General features: G+C 48.2%; 1 protein-coding gene across 3 annotated transcripts in view; it reads right to left on the bottom strand.

Moving 5' to 3' along the window:
* Positions 1-5,179: 5,179 nt before the first annotated feature.
* The window catches only part of PDPK1 (3-phosphoinositide dependent protein kinase 1), a 64,182-nt gene continuing 53,383 nt past the window's right edge, over positions 5,180-15,978 (bottom strand). For all 3 annotated transcript variants that reach the window (XM_057748651.1, XM_057748652.1, XM_057748653.1), the window contains 4 exons: positions 14,797-15,014; positions 6,998-7,055; positions 5,849-6,001; positions 5,180-5,434 (listed from right to left, as the gene is read on the bottom strand). In XM_057748651.1, coding sequence (XP_057604634.1) covers positions 5,318-5,434; positions 5,849-6,001; positions 6,998-7,055; positions 14,797-15,014 — 546 coding nt within the window. In that variant the 3' untranslated portion in view covers positions 5,180-5,317. The remainder of the gene's footprint in view (positions 5,435-5,848; positions 6,002-6,997; positions 7,056-14,796; positions 15,015-15,978) is intronic.

Raw genomic sequence — 15,978 nt, 5'->3', positions numbered from 1 at the left:
AAAAATACAAAAGTGTATATCCTAATATCATTGCATTATTTGTTTTCATAAGTTTTTTTTTTCTTTGCCTGTACATCACAGTTACAGCTACAGACCAGGTAGAGAATAGTACACGTTATAACTGACCGCCACCAACCTGAAAGACAGCTAACGTACTACTGATTCAGCCTATTTCTTGTTGTTAAGGAACAGCTACAGCAGCTCTAAATATTGCAAATATCTGATTTTGTCAATGTCCAATCAAACATCTTGATAGAGGCTCTTCATCAGCAACAGTGATCCCTATTCATAGTCACTCAGCCAGGTGGGATAGACTAGGGTGGATTACACAGCTAAAAAGTTTGCCTTTTGTAAAAAGTTCTCTGTACAAAAGTTTGGTATTTCTTCACACTGAAGAAATGAGTTCTGGGGGAGATTCAGGTATACATGTAGGCTTGCCCCCCACAGTGAGCTGTCGATAAAACTGCCCTTTGCTGGAACAGCTTCCTCCCCAGACCAGTCCTTCACAGGCAGCCTAATTTCCAACCCTGCAGCCTTGGACCAGCAGCCTGCACCCCTCAGAGGCTCTGGGAGTGACTCCTGCCCTGATTTAAGGCACTTGCCATATAGTCTGCCTAAGAGGCAAGGGCCACACCCACTTGAGTCACCATCAGTTCATGTTAGGTTTGGATACGAAAAGAAACAATATGGAAAAACACATAAGGCACCATCTCCAAGAATAGTACCTTCACCATGTTCTCCCAAGTGGCTGCAGCCTCTGCCTCATTCTGTGGACCAACCAGGGTAGAAGGGCCTTTGGGGGGGTCAGAGGGAAGGTAGGAGACCTAATTCTGCACAATCTGGCCATAATCTGGCATAATCAAGTGGTACTGAGCATGGCACCTATAAAAATCTCTCATGCATGTTTCATCTCAGAATTGACAGACCCCAAACTAAAGTGGAGAAATAATGAAACCAAATTTGGGTGGTCTGGACTTAAAGACAACTAGGCAACCTGCAACACTGTGAGCGAGGAGAGGGGAGAAATCCTTAAATCCTTGTCAGCCAGGACAATCACATTCTACAGTGAAAAAGCCTGGCCAGTGTGCTCTACTGCTAAGACCTTCAGACTAAGTCCCGCGATTTGAAGAACATGGGGGCAAATGCACTTCTGTAAAATCCAATTGTCTATATGGTTTCTTTCTCAAGTAGAGCCATTGCTCTTTTACTGATTCCAAACAGCCCAATGTACTTTCTGAGTCTATAAACTTAATTACAAATCATCCACTAAGTATGTGGCAAGGTCAGTTCAACACTTTTTATCTCTGCTGACTGTGCAGATGCAAATTCAGTACCATTGTGGACACAAAGTACAAGATTCTGTAAATATCACCAAGCACTTGAAAGCCATAGCAGCAGGGATGGGAAGGTAACATGCAAGCATAACCAGGTTCTTTCAATGAAAATAAGGAGATTGGCTTTTGCAAAAATATGTCACAAATGGCTTGCAGTAATGACATCATTTTAGCATTAAAAAAAAAAAAAAAAAAGAGCAGTCTTATTCAAACATTCTTGGGAACACACAGCTTACCAGAAATTGATATGTTCAGGATCTGTAGGACACAACTAAGGAAGTTCTGTACTGCAACTCTAAGCATCTAAGCATCAGATCAAGACAGAGGAGAAGAGAGACTATACTACCTTTAAAATGAACAAACTCTTTGACCCCAAAAAAACACTTCTAGGAATCTGGGCAGGGTGTGGGCAAGGGAGATCAGAGTCAAAAATCAGATTTATAAGGATATTAATCACAGCATTATTTAAATAGTGAAAACCCAGAAACCATCTAAATGTTTGATAGCAGTGAAATGGTCACATAAATTATGATAAAAATTATTAACCATTAAACTCTACAATCATTAAAAACAAGGTTTTTGAACGACATTGAGATAAAATACCAAGTGAAAAAAGCTAGATGCAAAATGGTGCGTGTTATGTTCCCACTTCAGTTACAAAAGCAAACACACGTGTGTGGGTGGGGAGGAGGGGGCGGCAGCCTAGGCACCAAGATGCTTGCAGTGGTCTTTCCTGGGTGCTGAGCCTCCAGCTGACTTTTTTCAGAAAACAAATGTTTTAATAAAGTACAAGATCACGGAACCCTGTGCTGGCATCCTGTCCTCGGGGGTCTGTGCCACAGGCTTCCTGCAATTCTTTCAGGCCTGCACCACAAATATCAGAGTAGCCCCTAAGGGAGCTGGGGTAGGTGCAGTTCCCCTCAGCTCTGGCATGACCCCAAGAGCCATCTTTCCTAAAGCAAGTCTGTAACCAGCCTCCCAAGAGTCAAGGTTCAGGATGGCAGGCACACGGGGTGCCACTCACGGGGTGGGGCTCCGTGCCACGCATGGGGCTGCCCACTGCTCACAGCCCACCACCCTGGTCAAGTCCACAGAAAGGGATGGAAATATCCCCATCTAAACCCAGCTTCCTCACGTTCCCGGGGAGAGGCACGGCCCAACGGGCTGTCTGGGCCGGCAGAGACCCTGGCCCTCCAGAGACCCTGGCCCCCCTGGCCTCCTCCCTCCACTCTGTGCCGAGAGAGGCTGCACAGTGTGGGACCATCACTGCTTGACAGGTGCTGGCTGTGGCACTTACCCTTGTCTCTGCCCCCCTCAGTAAGACACATGGCTCCTGGATCTATTAAACACCAGGGCATTCTCTTTCTCACTTGGATAAGTCCACACTTATATACATTTTCAGGTATGTCTGTGTGTGTACAGGTATGTCTGACACTCACATCCACGTCTTAGGACATAAGGCACCTGCATGCCAGGACGATGGCTCAAAGGATGAGGTGGATAAAACTAAAGATGACGTGTAAGCATGGGGTAAGAATGGAATATATAGGGGCCTTTAAAAAAAAAAAAAAGGAAGGAGGACTCTGAGTGAGTGGAGAAAGGTGACCTACAAAGAAGGGCTCAACTGTCACTGGCTCAGGTGAGGGCGGTCCCTTCAGCTCTGCCAGCTGCAAGCTCAACCCTGAACCCTTTATTCTCTGGTTCTGGAGGTTAAGATGGAGCGCGTTGGTTAAGCCCAGGAGGTAGTGGCACTATCCAGAGGGAAGAATGCAACGGAAGATTCGTCTCTCCCGGAACAGCCCAGTCGAGTGCTCTTTTTAAAGCCAAATATCAGCTCTGCTTATTTCCCTGCAACCAGACACCCAGGAAAGACACTGTGCAGAAGCGGGCTCCTCACCCTCCTAACTGCACACACACAGATGCAAACACTCTGACAAGGGTAAATATAAACATGGGAGTGTGCCTGAAATCAAGTTCTGAAAGAAAGGGTCAAGACAGACTTACTTTTTGGAAAGCAGGTGAACACAGGCAAGCCTGTTCCAAAGCGAGGAGGAGGAAAGGGGACTCAGTCTATGACCACATGTTCAGGACAGTGCCCTGTACCCTGCAGTATCCCCAGGACAGGCACCCCCTACACCTTGATATCCTCGACACATATACACACATTCATACACAGAGAACAAGGCCCAAGCAGAAACCGCTGGCAAACCTGGCTCCCACCTCTGCTCCCATTCAACCCTCTCCCTGCCCAAGCACAGTGGGAGTCTCCACATCCCAACTCTTTTCCTAGCTTAAGAGCCACAGTTATCATATCAACTAAAGCAGTTTAAGACATCTTTTCTCTCCATGTAGACCACTGGTCACACAGGGTGATGGATGGTTCATTCAAGACAGGAGATGGGGGCAGGGAAGTAGTCAGGGGACATTTTCTGTGGGAGATTCTGTTGGTGCCTTTGTGAAAGTCTAAAGGAAATGGCAAAGTCATCCCTCCCCTGGGGACAGAGCTGCACCAGTGAGCGGCAGCCTACAGGCCATAGAGCCTGCTCCTCTCCCACCTGGGATTGAGGGCTGCCTCCAGGGACACCGGGGCAGGGATAGGAACGGCTAAGCCCTGACCAGCTGTCAAGCGTTCTCTGTCCAGGGGGCAGCAGCAAAGAAAATCAACGGACTGGTAAGCCCTGGACCATCCTAAGTGCAAAGCAGTGCGCCGCCTGTGAAGAGCGAAAGGAAATAAGCCTGAAATTGGAGGAGAGCAGGCCAGGGCTCGGGTTCAAGTGTGGTGTTCCTGCCTCTCGTGCAAGGTGAGTAACATTTTTTTCCAGGCAAAGTCCACTTGATGGGGACCAGATGACCTGGAAACATGCGAAGGCTATTCGATTTTCATCGTGGATATGTAAAAACACTCCAAGTTAGACTATGAGAATGTTGAACTTTAGCAGGAAAAGGGTGCATGTGGCAGCCGGGAGCCTGCCCTCCTCTGCGCAGCCTGGGTGTGATAGAGGACCGTCCAGTGCACCAATCCCGGGTACCTCTCAGCCCCAACTTCACCCACATGTTCCACCTCTCAGGAGGGGGTATCAGTTCTTACCTCTCCATGGGGAGGTCGCCAGGCCCGTCAGCCCCGCTGCCCTGGCCTCACAAGGTGAGTGGAGGTGGGGGTGGGGGAAGAGCCCTGTCTCCTGGTGCACCTGGTGTTCCTCCCAGGCGGGTGCTCGGTTCCCAGCCCCAAAGAGCAATGCTAATTCTCAGGGTGACACATCGGAATGCTTGGCTGGTGCCTTCCAACACGGCAGTGGCTCCGTATCTCGCCTGGACAGCCTGTTCTACTTCTCAGCGCCTGCAGCCTGCCCGGCCAACATGACACATGAGCGCTCACAGACAGACAGTAAGGACCGCAGAAATCTCGCAGCCAGGGCTACTTGAGGAGGCAAGCACAGGCCATGGGGATCACGCCATACACTAGGGATGTGAAGAAAGGAGCACACGGACAAAAGCCAAGAACCCTCCCGTCCCACAGAGCTCAGGGGCCACCCCAGCAGAGGCCCGCCTGGCTCCCTGGTGAAGAGTTAGTTCCACGATGATCCAGGGGCAGAGAGAGCCCAGAGGTGCGCCTGGTCTCCTTGGTCACAGCAGGACCGGCAGACGACAGGGCCCGCGGTGGAGAGCTGATGCCGCGAGTCTGTCCGTGAGTCCGGGCAGGAACCAGGTAGACGTGCATGGCGCTGGTTCCCACAGCGAGCAGAGTGAGAGGAGCTCCACACAGCACAGAGAGCAAGCAAAGCGACCCTGAATTCCTTTTCGTTATTGGTATTGTTCTTTGTGTGGTTGGGTATTTTTTCTTCTTCTTTTCTTTTAAATAAAAAAGCTGCAAGGTTCTGCCATCTGTGTCCCTCTTGAGATGGCTGGCAGGTGGTCTGGAAGCGTCCGGGTGGCAGCGAGCCGTGCTGGGCACACGTCCTGCAGCAGGTGCGGGGCTGCGGGCATCACTGCACGGCGGCATCCGGGTGGCTCTGGTACCTGTGCCTCCACACCTCCTGGATCTTTTTGCACCATTTGTGAGCATTTCCACTTGGGTCCATCAGGTAATACGTCCTATTGGGCTGCAGGGACAGAAACGTTTAATGTTCTCCAGGGAGTCCCACCAAGACCAGCAACTCCCCCGTCAGTGAGAAACTGTAAAAAGAAATTGCCATGCACTGCAGCCGCCGCAAGTACCTACTGGAAGCACATGAGCATGTGGATTTTTTCCTACCACATAGGTGCAGAGATTAAACACGTGGATGATGACCTACAGCCCCCTGAGGTCACTCCCAAACTGAAAAAAAGCACAGGTATCTCCCAGCCCAATTCTGAACTGAGACACAAACGTTGGGGTCCTTGGAACGTGGGAAAGGGGGAGACCACTGCCCCCCGACTCCAGCTACCTCACTGGACCACAGCATTTGCATGCTCGGAATGGAGGCACAAAGGCCTCGAAGTGCCCTGAAAAGGAGAACCCATGGGGACAAACTCACCGTGTGGACAAAGAAGGTTTTAAAATTCTTGGCCTCTGGTCGGAGTTCTTGTGACCATGGAATTTCACCTTTCAAGATTTTGTTGACAGGATCCACATAATATAAGTGTGGACCTTCTGTGAGCAGTAACTGTCGTCGCCGTGCAAATAAACCCTGATGCAAATGAAGAAAAACAAGAAAGACGACGCTGCTTTTACAGTTCAGAAGTGGATGCTAACAGCACTTACTGCTGCCGGGGGGCTGGACTGTCAGAAGAACTCCAGGCACGGGGACCACTGCTGGCCACCTGCCCACTCGCCCCGGACAGAGGGGTGTGCACACCTCCTCCCCACCTGGACCCAGCCCCTTGGGGCAAAGAGAAGCAGGCAGCAATCAATGCCTGGCCTGACTGCCTCTGTGAGCTAGATCCCGACGACGCTGTGTCGGGTGTCCTACTCTGGCCGCCATGCAGGGCAGTGGCCGCACAGGCAGTGCACCTGAGGCCAGTGCACTGGCACGTGGCCCTGCAGCTGAATCGGCCAAGCGGGCCTGCCCTTGGCAACCAGGCCCCTGCCACTTCTCCTGCCCTCTGCACCACACTGAGGCAGAGTCTTGTCTGCCAGTGGGCCTGCCACCAGCTGCCTTCATAGAGGTTCTCATGGCAGAGATGCCTGGGGTGGGGGAGGCTGAGCATGGCTGGCAAAGCAGGCTGGGAACCTGAACTGAGAAGGGCTCGTAGCAGCAGAGAGAGAACATTTGTGGAGTTTGGTATTTTTTGGCCACGTTAATCCATTTAATTAATCCATAAAACATAATAAGTAAGATTTTCAAAAGCAATTTTAATGAAGTAATAAACGACTTTCTGGGATTCAAACAAAGCCTCCTCAACCAGACAGAAACCTTGACCTCAGTGAACCCTGGCTCCCCAGTTAGAAATGAGAGGCTCTGTCTGCCACGACCTCTGTGTGCTTTCAAATACCACCCGAGTGGCTGAAAGCTTCCTTCACTGTGTTCACTGTGAAACCTAGAGAGGATCTCTTCAAGGGAACCGAGATGAAGGTGCTGCGGGCAATGAGTTATACAGGAGCCGGAGGAGCAAGGCCTGGTCCTGATGAGAACCGGGAGGAAGACACGAACACACAGGAAGGGGCCACGGGGAGCTCACTTTACCTTCCGCTTGTCTACTGGACCCATTTTCAGTATTAAATTATTTTCTACAAACTGGTGCCTATAAAAAGAAGAAAACAAGAATGAGACAGTCATATCAGAGTCAGAGACAGAAATTCTCCAAACTCCTCCCTTCAAAACAAACTCCCCGATGGCACCGTGAACTGGGCTTCAATTAAGCCTCTCCCTTCAGAGATCCAAACTCACTTCAGTAACACAAGAAAACGCCAAATGTACCTTAGTATGCAAGTCCCACCGCTTTACAGAATCGCAATCTGTATGTGGACCAGGGTCCACAGATCCTAGAAATATCACCCACCTTCAACCTCTCCCCAGAAGTGTTTGCACATCAGGGTAAAGGCAGAAGGGAGGCAGTGGGAACACGTCCTCATTACTTTAAGCAAAGCTGGGGTGAGACGCAGGACCCCTCCGAGAGTGGGGAGGCACTGCAAGGCAAGCTCAGGATGCAGACTGTTGTTCTCAAGTCACCTCCCCAAGCTGGGACCCCAACCCGGCACTCAGAAACCACGGTGCTATTTAGAATCACGAATCCTTAAAAGAGCCAAGTTGGAAACTCAGTTTAAGAACATCTCATCTGGGGAATTCCCTGTGGTCCAGTGGTTAAGACTTCACCTCCCAAATGCATGGGGTGTGGGTTCAATCACTGGTTGGGGAGCTAATGCCCCACATGCCTCACAGCCAAAAACTACTGAGCCTGAGCTTTAGAGCCCGTGAGCCACAACTACTGAGCCCATGTGCTGCAACTACTGAAGCCCATGCACCTAGAGCCCGTGCTCCACAACAAGAGAAGCCACAGCAATGAGGAGCCTGCGCACCACACGAAGAGTAGCTCCCACTCACCTCAACTAAAGAAAGCCTGCGTACAGCAAAAAAAGACCCAGCACAGCCAATTAAAAAAAAAAAAAGTGGTCCACATCAAAAAGATCTTTAAAAAAAAAAAAACCCACTTTATCAGGTGTGTTTCTACCATAGTAATAAAGCACTTATATCCAAATATGGCATGAATTTAGAAGAAAAAGCTTCAAATACAGGTTTTGACTTAATGTACATTATTAACAAGTAGAGTCCACTTTGATTCCTAGGAGTTTAAAACCTGCAGGTTCTCTCTTTTGGTTAAAGCTAACAGTTACTGCTTTATGTTCTGTCTCATTTTACTGAAATTCCTGATCTAAGGTTCTACTGTAGAAACAGTAAAAGACATAAGACAACTGTTCCCTCAAACAGTGACAATTTTACCATGTAAGTATCCGAGCACATCCACCTGCTTCCCTGGCTCCTCTTGGGACCTGGCGCACACGTCAGAAGAACTGGCCCCCAGGTCTGCCCAGCCTAACCCACCAGACCAACGCTTACTCCCCAGAGCCCCCCTGGCTTCTCCACCAAGGAAGACCCAGGCCCAGGTAAACTGACACAGCATCATGTGGACTTTGAAAACAACTAAGAATGTTAACAACAAAAATTGTTGCGACCTTTATGAGGATAAGAGCAGATGCTTCCTCTCAGAGGTATTTAAAAAACTAACCAAGTAAACAAAAACAAGACTTGAAACAAAGAGGAAAAAAAAAATCAAGGAGATTTGTGAGAAGGAGACATTGTGAGGGTCACTGCAGCACAGAAATACATAGACAAAACAACAGGGCCAAAGAGAAAGCCCATTTAACCAGCAGGCCCCACTATGTCAGAATGTATGTGTAGTAAAGAACCACAAAATGATAATAAGCAGAAGACTTTAATTAAATTTTCTGGGGGTGGGGGGCTGTGGGCAAGTGCAGTCTAATCCCAGGCCGGTTAAGGACCTTACTGCCAAGGTCTCCAGTTAGCTGGGCTGCTGGGGCCTATCACCAGGGAAGCCTGACAGGCAAGGACAGAAGAAGCCTCAGGAGGCTTCGCAGCCCCAGCTGGGTTAACACGAAGGACAGTTTAAAATAGCAAATCAAACAAGAGGAGAACCAGAAGGAAAAGAGAAGGGGACAGTCCTCAAACCTATGTGGGAGGGATTCTTTTCTACACTGAAAACAAAAGTCGCCAAACACAGAGTAACAGACGTGACTACATGGGAACAAAAGTAATCTCTAACTACAAAAACAACCAAAATTTACAAGAAAACAGGCTGGAGAAGATTTTCAGCAAATATGACCTAAAGGGACTTCCTTGGTGGTCCAGTGGTTAAGACTCCGCGCCCCCAATGCAGGGAGGCCCGGGTTTGATCCCTGGTCAGGGAACTAGATCCCGCATGCCACAACTAAGACCTGGCACAGCCAAAGAAATAAATATTAAAAAAAAAAAAAAAAAAAAAAAAGAATTAGCTCTTTAAAAAAAAAAACTGACCTAGAAAGAGTAAACATTTTTACTCTAGAGAGCGTATACAAAGCAACATAAAAGGCTTAAAAGCTCGAGAAAAAACTGAGCAAAGGACACAAACTGGAAATTTCCAAAAAGGAATTAAGTGACCCCAAATTCTCAATGGCTCTAAACAAAGGAAAATGAGCCCCACTTTTCAGGTATTCTACTGTGGTGTGGTGAACTCGAGCAGGGGCTATGGAGTAGCGTTCTCACCCGCACTGCTGGCCCTGAAATGAGCAGTAACCCTGCTCCCAGGAATTTATCCTAAGGAGGAAAAGAAAAGCAAAGAGGAGGAGCACAAATGCTCACAGCAGTACCAGTCACACGAGTGAAGCTGGAGCCAGGGCAACTGTTCCCAACATTCCGGCACCACAGGGAAGCAGGTGAGTCCCTTCCCGGTCCTACAGAGGGAGGGGCCCAGCTCTCTCCCAACACAAGGCTGCAGCCCAAACCGCTCTCTCCTAGCTTCTCCCAAGAGACAGGAGAACCACAGTGGCCCAGAGTGGGAAATGCCAAGGCTGGGCTCTGACTGGGTCCCATAGCTGCAGGAAAACGAGACCAGGTGGCAGGACACAGAGCTGTGGACAGAGTGGCCCGAAGCTCCACTGTTGGCATGAACACCGCGGTCCACTCATTCAGTTAACAAACCCAGCAGCTTACAACAGGCTACTGATTATTGACCTACTTTGAAAAGTTGAAGAACCTGAAATCATTTTTATCTTTTACTTCAAAATGTCAATTCCCACTATTCTGAAGAAAGCCCCCCCAAGGCCTCTGCCCCGGCACTGGCACCTTCTTCTCTTTGGCAGGTGGTAGATGCTGTCTGTAGATTCAGAGCCAAAACCAGACCTAAGACGGAGACACGCCTGATCCTCAGCACGTGAGCAGCATGTAGTTAGCATGTAGACGGGGCTCTAATACAGCCTTGTTTCTCACAGAGCCTCTGGCTCCCACCATTCAGGCGACTGTTGTCATCGCCTCTGTACAGATGTCAATGCAGGGGCTGAGGGTCTCACAACTTGCCCACCACCATTTCACAAGGGGTAACAGTGTAAGACCCCCCACTTTTCCTGATTCCAAAGCCAGTTCTCTCCTCTCCACCCTCTCCCATCCCACTCAGACCCTGAGAAGACCAACCTCAAGGATATAAGCCCGAGGCCACCAGCAAGCTTGGGCCATTTCAGGAAAGCCAAGGGAGTCCGCCAGGGCCCAACAGGGCTCTACAACCACCTCAGGCAGGGTCTCCACACTAGGCAGGTGAGGGAGGACCATGTAAGTACAGCCAGTTTGCTCTAAAATGCCATCTCTCAACCCTTCACGTCTCCCACTCCTTTATACTCTAAACTTTATGGAAGACCCCAAAGAGCTCTCCTTCATTTGGGTTAGATGCGTCGATACTTACGTATAAGAAATTAAAACAGACATTTTCAAATAATTCATTAAAAAACAAAATAAATCCATTCCATATTAATATCAATAATTTTTTAATTTTAAAAATAATTTCTTTCAAAAATGAAGGTAATTAATGAGAAGCATGACACTGCTGTACGTTTTGCAAATCTCTTTAATATCTGGCTTCACAGAAGAGAGCTGGACTTTCACATCTGTCTCTGCCTTCACTCTACTGTGATAGGCTATCTGGGCTGAAGTACATGAAGAAATCAGAAGAGTATTTTAATAGCCTTTTCAGATATTTGTGGGCATTATTCTTTGATACTACACCAAAACTCCACAAGTGTAGTTTCTTAAAGGTTAGCTGCCATGGGGAACCTGAATCCCCAAGAATGAATTTTTCATACTCTGTGACACTAGAATCCATCAATCTACCTTGCACTTTGAATAGATCTTCTGCCCTTACATGATTTTATAGCACCAAACATTGGTCATCTGGAAAATAGTGGTTCACTGAGTTACGGAGATCTTCCAAGTTACGGAGATCTTCCAAGTGTTGACAAATTTCATTCTACCATATCAACAAATCAATTCATAAATATTGCTATCTTTCTCCTCAGAAAAGTCTTTAAGTTTTGGGAAGATGTCAAGCTTACAGTGATGGATAAAGTTTCCCACAATTCTAATTTTCACTTGAAGATATTGATTTTATCATTGGTAACAAATACCAGCAGCTGTTTTCCTTGAGGTGACAGGCTCATTCCAGTCATTTTCCAGAAAAATGTTGGTCAAACAGCCAAGTCTGAATAACTACCATTTGTCAGTGAAACCTTCCAGGGAAATGGGCTTCCGTGAAAAGAGCAGCCCGTTCAGCTCCCAGCGCAAACCACCACACAGGCTTTTCCAGAGGCAGCCAGCACCCGAGGTGCAGTACAGGTGCTTTATGCGTGCTTCCCATTTCATCGTACTACTACGGCACGTTACTTAAATCAACAATCTTCAAGGACCACTCCTAAGTGAGGCTGGCTTCTTGTCTTTTCCTTTGCCCGTTACCACGTGGCTGTGAAGAGCCGGCTTTTCTCACACAGCCTGGTGTCATGGCCGGGATTTGTTACCTGGCAGCAGTGGTTTTACCCACCGTTGCTCCTATACCATCACTGTACATCAACACATTTGTTTCAGAACAAACTGTGAAATTCAAACGGGGTGCTCAACATGGACTGTCTCAGCACAAACTGTGCTTTCTGCCAAGCACTTAGGTAAAAGAACATCTTTCTTTGATGGTAAGCTGGGGTGAACACTGGACAAATACAAGCAAAGAAGTGAGTCTAGTCCCATCTGTAGATTCATCCACTCGGGAGGCAAAAGAACAATTTGGAGGTAGAGATACCACCTCACTCCCTGTGTCTGCAGCCACATCTTTAATCCAGCGAGTCACTGTACCGTGGACCACAGTCGTGGCCAGCATTCCTCTCAGTGGCTCTCAGCAGGGTCAATGCCCGAGGTTCTTCAGCCTCCCGGTGCTCATGTGACTCCCTTGGCTGTCCCACCTAACTCCTTGGCAAGGTGCTCCAGTGGCTTTCTGATGTTTGGCTCTGAAAGAGCTCATCACATGTACTTACAATATTCAATTCCTTTAACTTTAAAATTCTGAATGACTGGTCTCTAAATGATGCTGCAACTTAACTGGCATCAAAATAGTATGCAAAGACATTCTGTTCATAGACACAACACAGTAAGGTATTCACATCTATAAAGCCAGGGAAAGACAGCTTTTGTCCTATTTCTGTTTCATATTTACAGTTTTGCCCAGTTTCTTTGGAGTGGATTCCTCCCTTCCATGAGTCAGAGAACTCAGTGCCTTCTTTTTGCATCTTTAGACTGAGGTAATGCTACTGTGGTGGGAAAGTAAGTCTCCCTTTTTAAGTCAATGATCTATATTCAAATAAGAAAAACACATAAATTTTCTTTTGTTCTAGAATATATCACTAACACCTAAAATAAAAGTTTCAGATAGAAACTAGAAAAGTTTTTGAGAAATTATTAAATAATACTGCCAAACAAGTCAACAAAGTATACTTACTTCTTCACTGTGTTTCCATTTGGGCACATGAAAAATTTCAGGATTGCAAAGCAGTACTGGATGATAGGAAGTTACAATAATTACAGCAGGTATAGCTAAAAATAGCTAGTAAGACAAATACTGAGAACTTATTAACATCTAAAAATGCACATATTTATACCATAAACCTACTTCTTTGGAAGATTCAAAAGACAGAAAACACACATTCCATTAGCTGTCAAAAGCAGCGTCATCCTGCAGTGTGTAGCCTCTGAAAAACTCCACTGTACATTCATTGGAAATAACAGTAGAAAAGCAAACACCATCTTAGTATTATTACAGAATGATTACTATGCTCCATGGGCCAGACATTGAGGAACACCATTGTAAGAATGTGCTAGATGGATCTCCACTGACCAAATAAGAGATGCCTTAAGCGCTCCACAGTCGTCAGCTTTCAAATGGGTTGAATCTGGAGGAAAGGGAGGAGAGCCCGAAACAACAAGAGAGTGAGAGAGACAATACAGGGCCTGACTGGCCACCAGTTGCTCTGCCCTGCCCGGAACTGCAGGCTGAAGGGCCCGGGCTGCCCAAGGCCTCTAAAAATGCCCCAGGCAGGGCGAATGGGCCTTCTGGGGAGCCACTCACATGCCAGGAACAGTGCTTCTTCTCAGCTGTGCTCTGCACCCAGCCAAGCGGAGGACACAGCAGGCCCTTCTCAGGGATCACAACCTGGCGCACAGACCTGCTCAGAGCGCGCCGCCCAGCAGGAGCCCCTTCCCTCCTGCTCAGCACGCGTTAGGGCTCCTCAGAGCACCACTGTAGGGAACGTAAGTCCCCAAGAACTGGAGATTGTTTCAACTGGCCAAGAGGTACACTCACTTTTCTAGAGATGACCATTTCTTTCTTTTTTTTTGATGTGGATCATTTTAAAGTCTTTACTGAATTTACAACATTGCTTCTGTTTTATGTTTTGGTTTTTTGGCCACCAGGCATGTGGGATCTTAGCTCCTGGGCCAGGGATTGAACCCACACCCCCTGCACTGGGAGGTGAAGTCTTAACCACTGGACCACCAGGGAAGTCCCTAGAGACGATTATTTCTAAGAGTACAAAATCCTAGCCTCATCCACCTGCCACTTTTCCTCTGTCCACATCCATTCCTCCACACAATGGCGCCCACATCCAGGTAGCCTCTATTCCTCTAAGCCTCCTTCCCCACCCTCACCTGGGCTTCTTGCTGCCCATTTGAAAGGTGAAACCATAAAAACGCTTGAAGAAAATGTCAAGGCGGAAAAGCTCTTCCCAACAGGACCAAGATGGAAAGCAGAAGATAAACACACAAACAGGTTTGACTTTGTAAGAATCTGCCACTTCCCCCACCAAAAAATGCACAAATAGAATGAAGAGATAAATTGAAGAAAAATGTTTGCAAAATAAAGAGAGTCTTCATATTTATGGCTCTGAAAAGTCGATTTTAAAAAGATGCAAAACATAGAAGAAAAAAGAGTCAAAGGACACTAAAGTACCTCAAAAAATAAATACTTATGGCCAATGAACACAGAAGATGTTTGCCTCGATAAGAATACAAACGCCAATTCACACGGGCCCATTTCTAGAGGATCCAAATGCTCAAGGGTAGGCAAGGCCAGCAGGGCAGCGGTTATTTAAATCATGGTGAATCCAGGTCCCAATACAGTTGCTGGCGTGCCTGGCCCGCCAAGCCCCAAAGGCAAGAACCCTGAGGGTCCCAAACTGACTCAACCCTTGAGCTGGCCCTGAAAACACCCACTTCCAGTTGGACACTTTGACGGTCCTCATCTGCAGAAAGGCAGCTGTGTGAGGCAGGAGGGGGTGGAGCCTTTACGCAGCAGTGACAGAGGTCGGGACGCCCAAGCTCTGTCAGTTACCAAGGCTGGCGTTCATCTCTGAGCATTCCACCCCGCATTTCTAAATGGGGTGATGCTTATGGCTGTACATTCTTACCAAGGATTTCCGCTGGCCTGCTTCTCCAATAACAACCTCTTCTCATCTTCAGAAAACTGTAAGTCCAGTTCAAAAGAATTAGTGTCCAGGTCGTGGATATACTGCTCAATGTTGCTGCCGGCCCTCTGTGGCAGCCCCGCATCCACGGCAGACAGGGAGTGGGAGGAGGAGGAGGACGACACCTGCATGCAGCCAAACTGGCTCAGGAGATTGTCGTACTGCACAGAGAAGAGGGAAAAGTGAGAACAGTGCCTGGACTTCTCTCCAGTCCAAAAATCCAGACACACTCTGACCTATTGTACACCCAGCAACCTCTCACCCTGAGACCCCAAAGTCCTTGTGGGAGACGAGCTGCCGACACACAACCTGGCTCTGTTTATCCTGCTCAGATTTGTCCTCCATGACACAGCTGGCCACCAAACCTCAGGCTGGAAATGGCTTGCCCTGCATCCCCCTTCTGATGGCAACAGCAGAAGCTCCTCCCAGAGAGGAGCTTATCCTCAGTCTTAATCTACAGGAAGGGGAGACCCAGGACCTGGAGCCTGCTGGCCTCTTTGAGCCCTGTGCTGCCCTGGAGAATCAGGATTAAGATGGCAACTCTTGAGCACTGAGAAGCCGGAGCTCTCAACGTGGCAAATGTGATGAAACCACAGACACAGGGCCTGCAACAGACACTCAAGGGTGCACACACACACCCCCCCGTGAGCACTCAAGAGTGCACACATGCTCAATGAAGCCAGGCTCTCCGGACGCTGAGATGTGAGACAACCAGGGCCCTGGCAGCTCCCTCAGAGCCCAGCCAGCAGAGTGTGCTGCTTCCCTGGGACACTCCTGCCAAAGGCCCTGGGGACCCCGCTTGCACCTGCCAGCCATGACCCTGGAATGACATCAGGGCCTGGAGACCTGGTCAGCAACTAGGACTGAGGAAGTCCTTTGCAGCCTGCACACGCAGAGGCTGAGGACAGCTGTGGCCACTGAGTTAGGGAAGCAGGTCGGGGGGGGGAGCACAGACAGCTCTCCATATCTGGCTCAATTCAAGTCTGGGCATCAAGGATATTTTAGGGCAAAAAGGGGGGGAATGTGTTGCTTAACATAGTAGGTAGGAGACATAGGGGCTCTTGATCTCTAAGAGGTGACGCAAGTTGTAATTCTAACTTAGCTTTGAATGACTTCTGGTAAACT

The sequence above is a fragment of the Hippopotamus amphibius genome, chromosome 9, assembly GCF_030028045.1.
Source record: "Hippopotamus amphibius kiboko isolate mHipAmp2 chromosome 9, mHipAmp2.hap2, whole genome shotgun sequence".
Classification (NCBI taxonomy): domain Eukaryota; kingdom Metazoa; phylum Chordata; class Mammalia; order Artiodactyla; family Hippopotamidae; genus Hippopotamus; species Hippopotamus amphibius.
The sequence above is the reverse complement of the archived record's forward strand: the minus strand, read 5'-3'. Positions and strand labels throughout refer to the sequence as shown.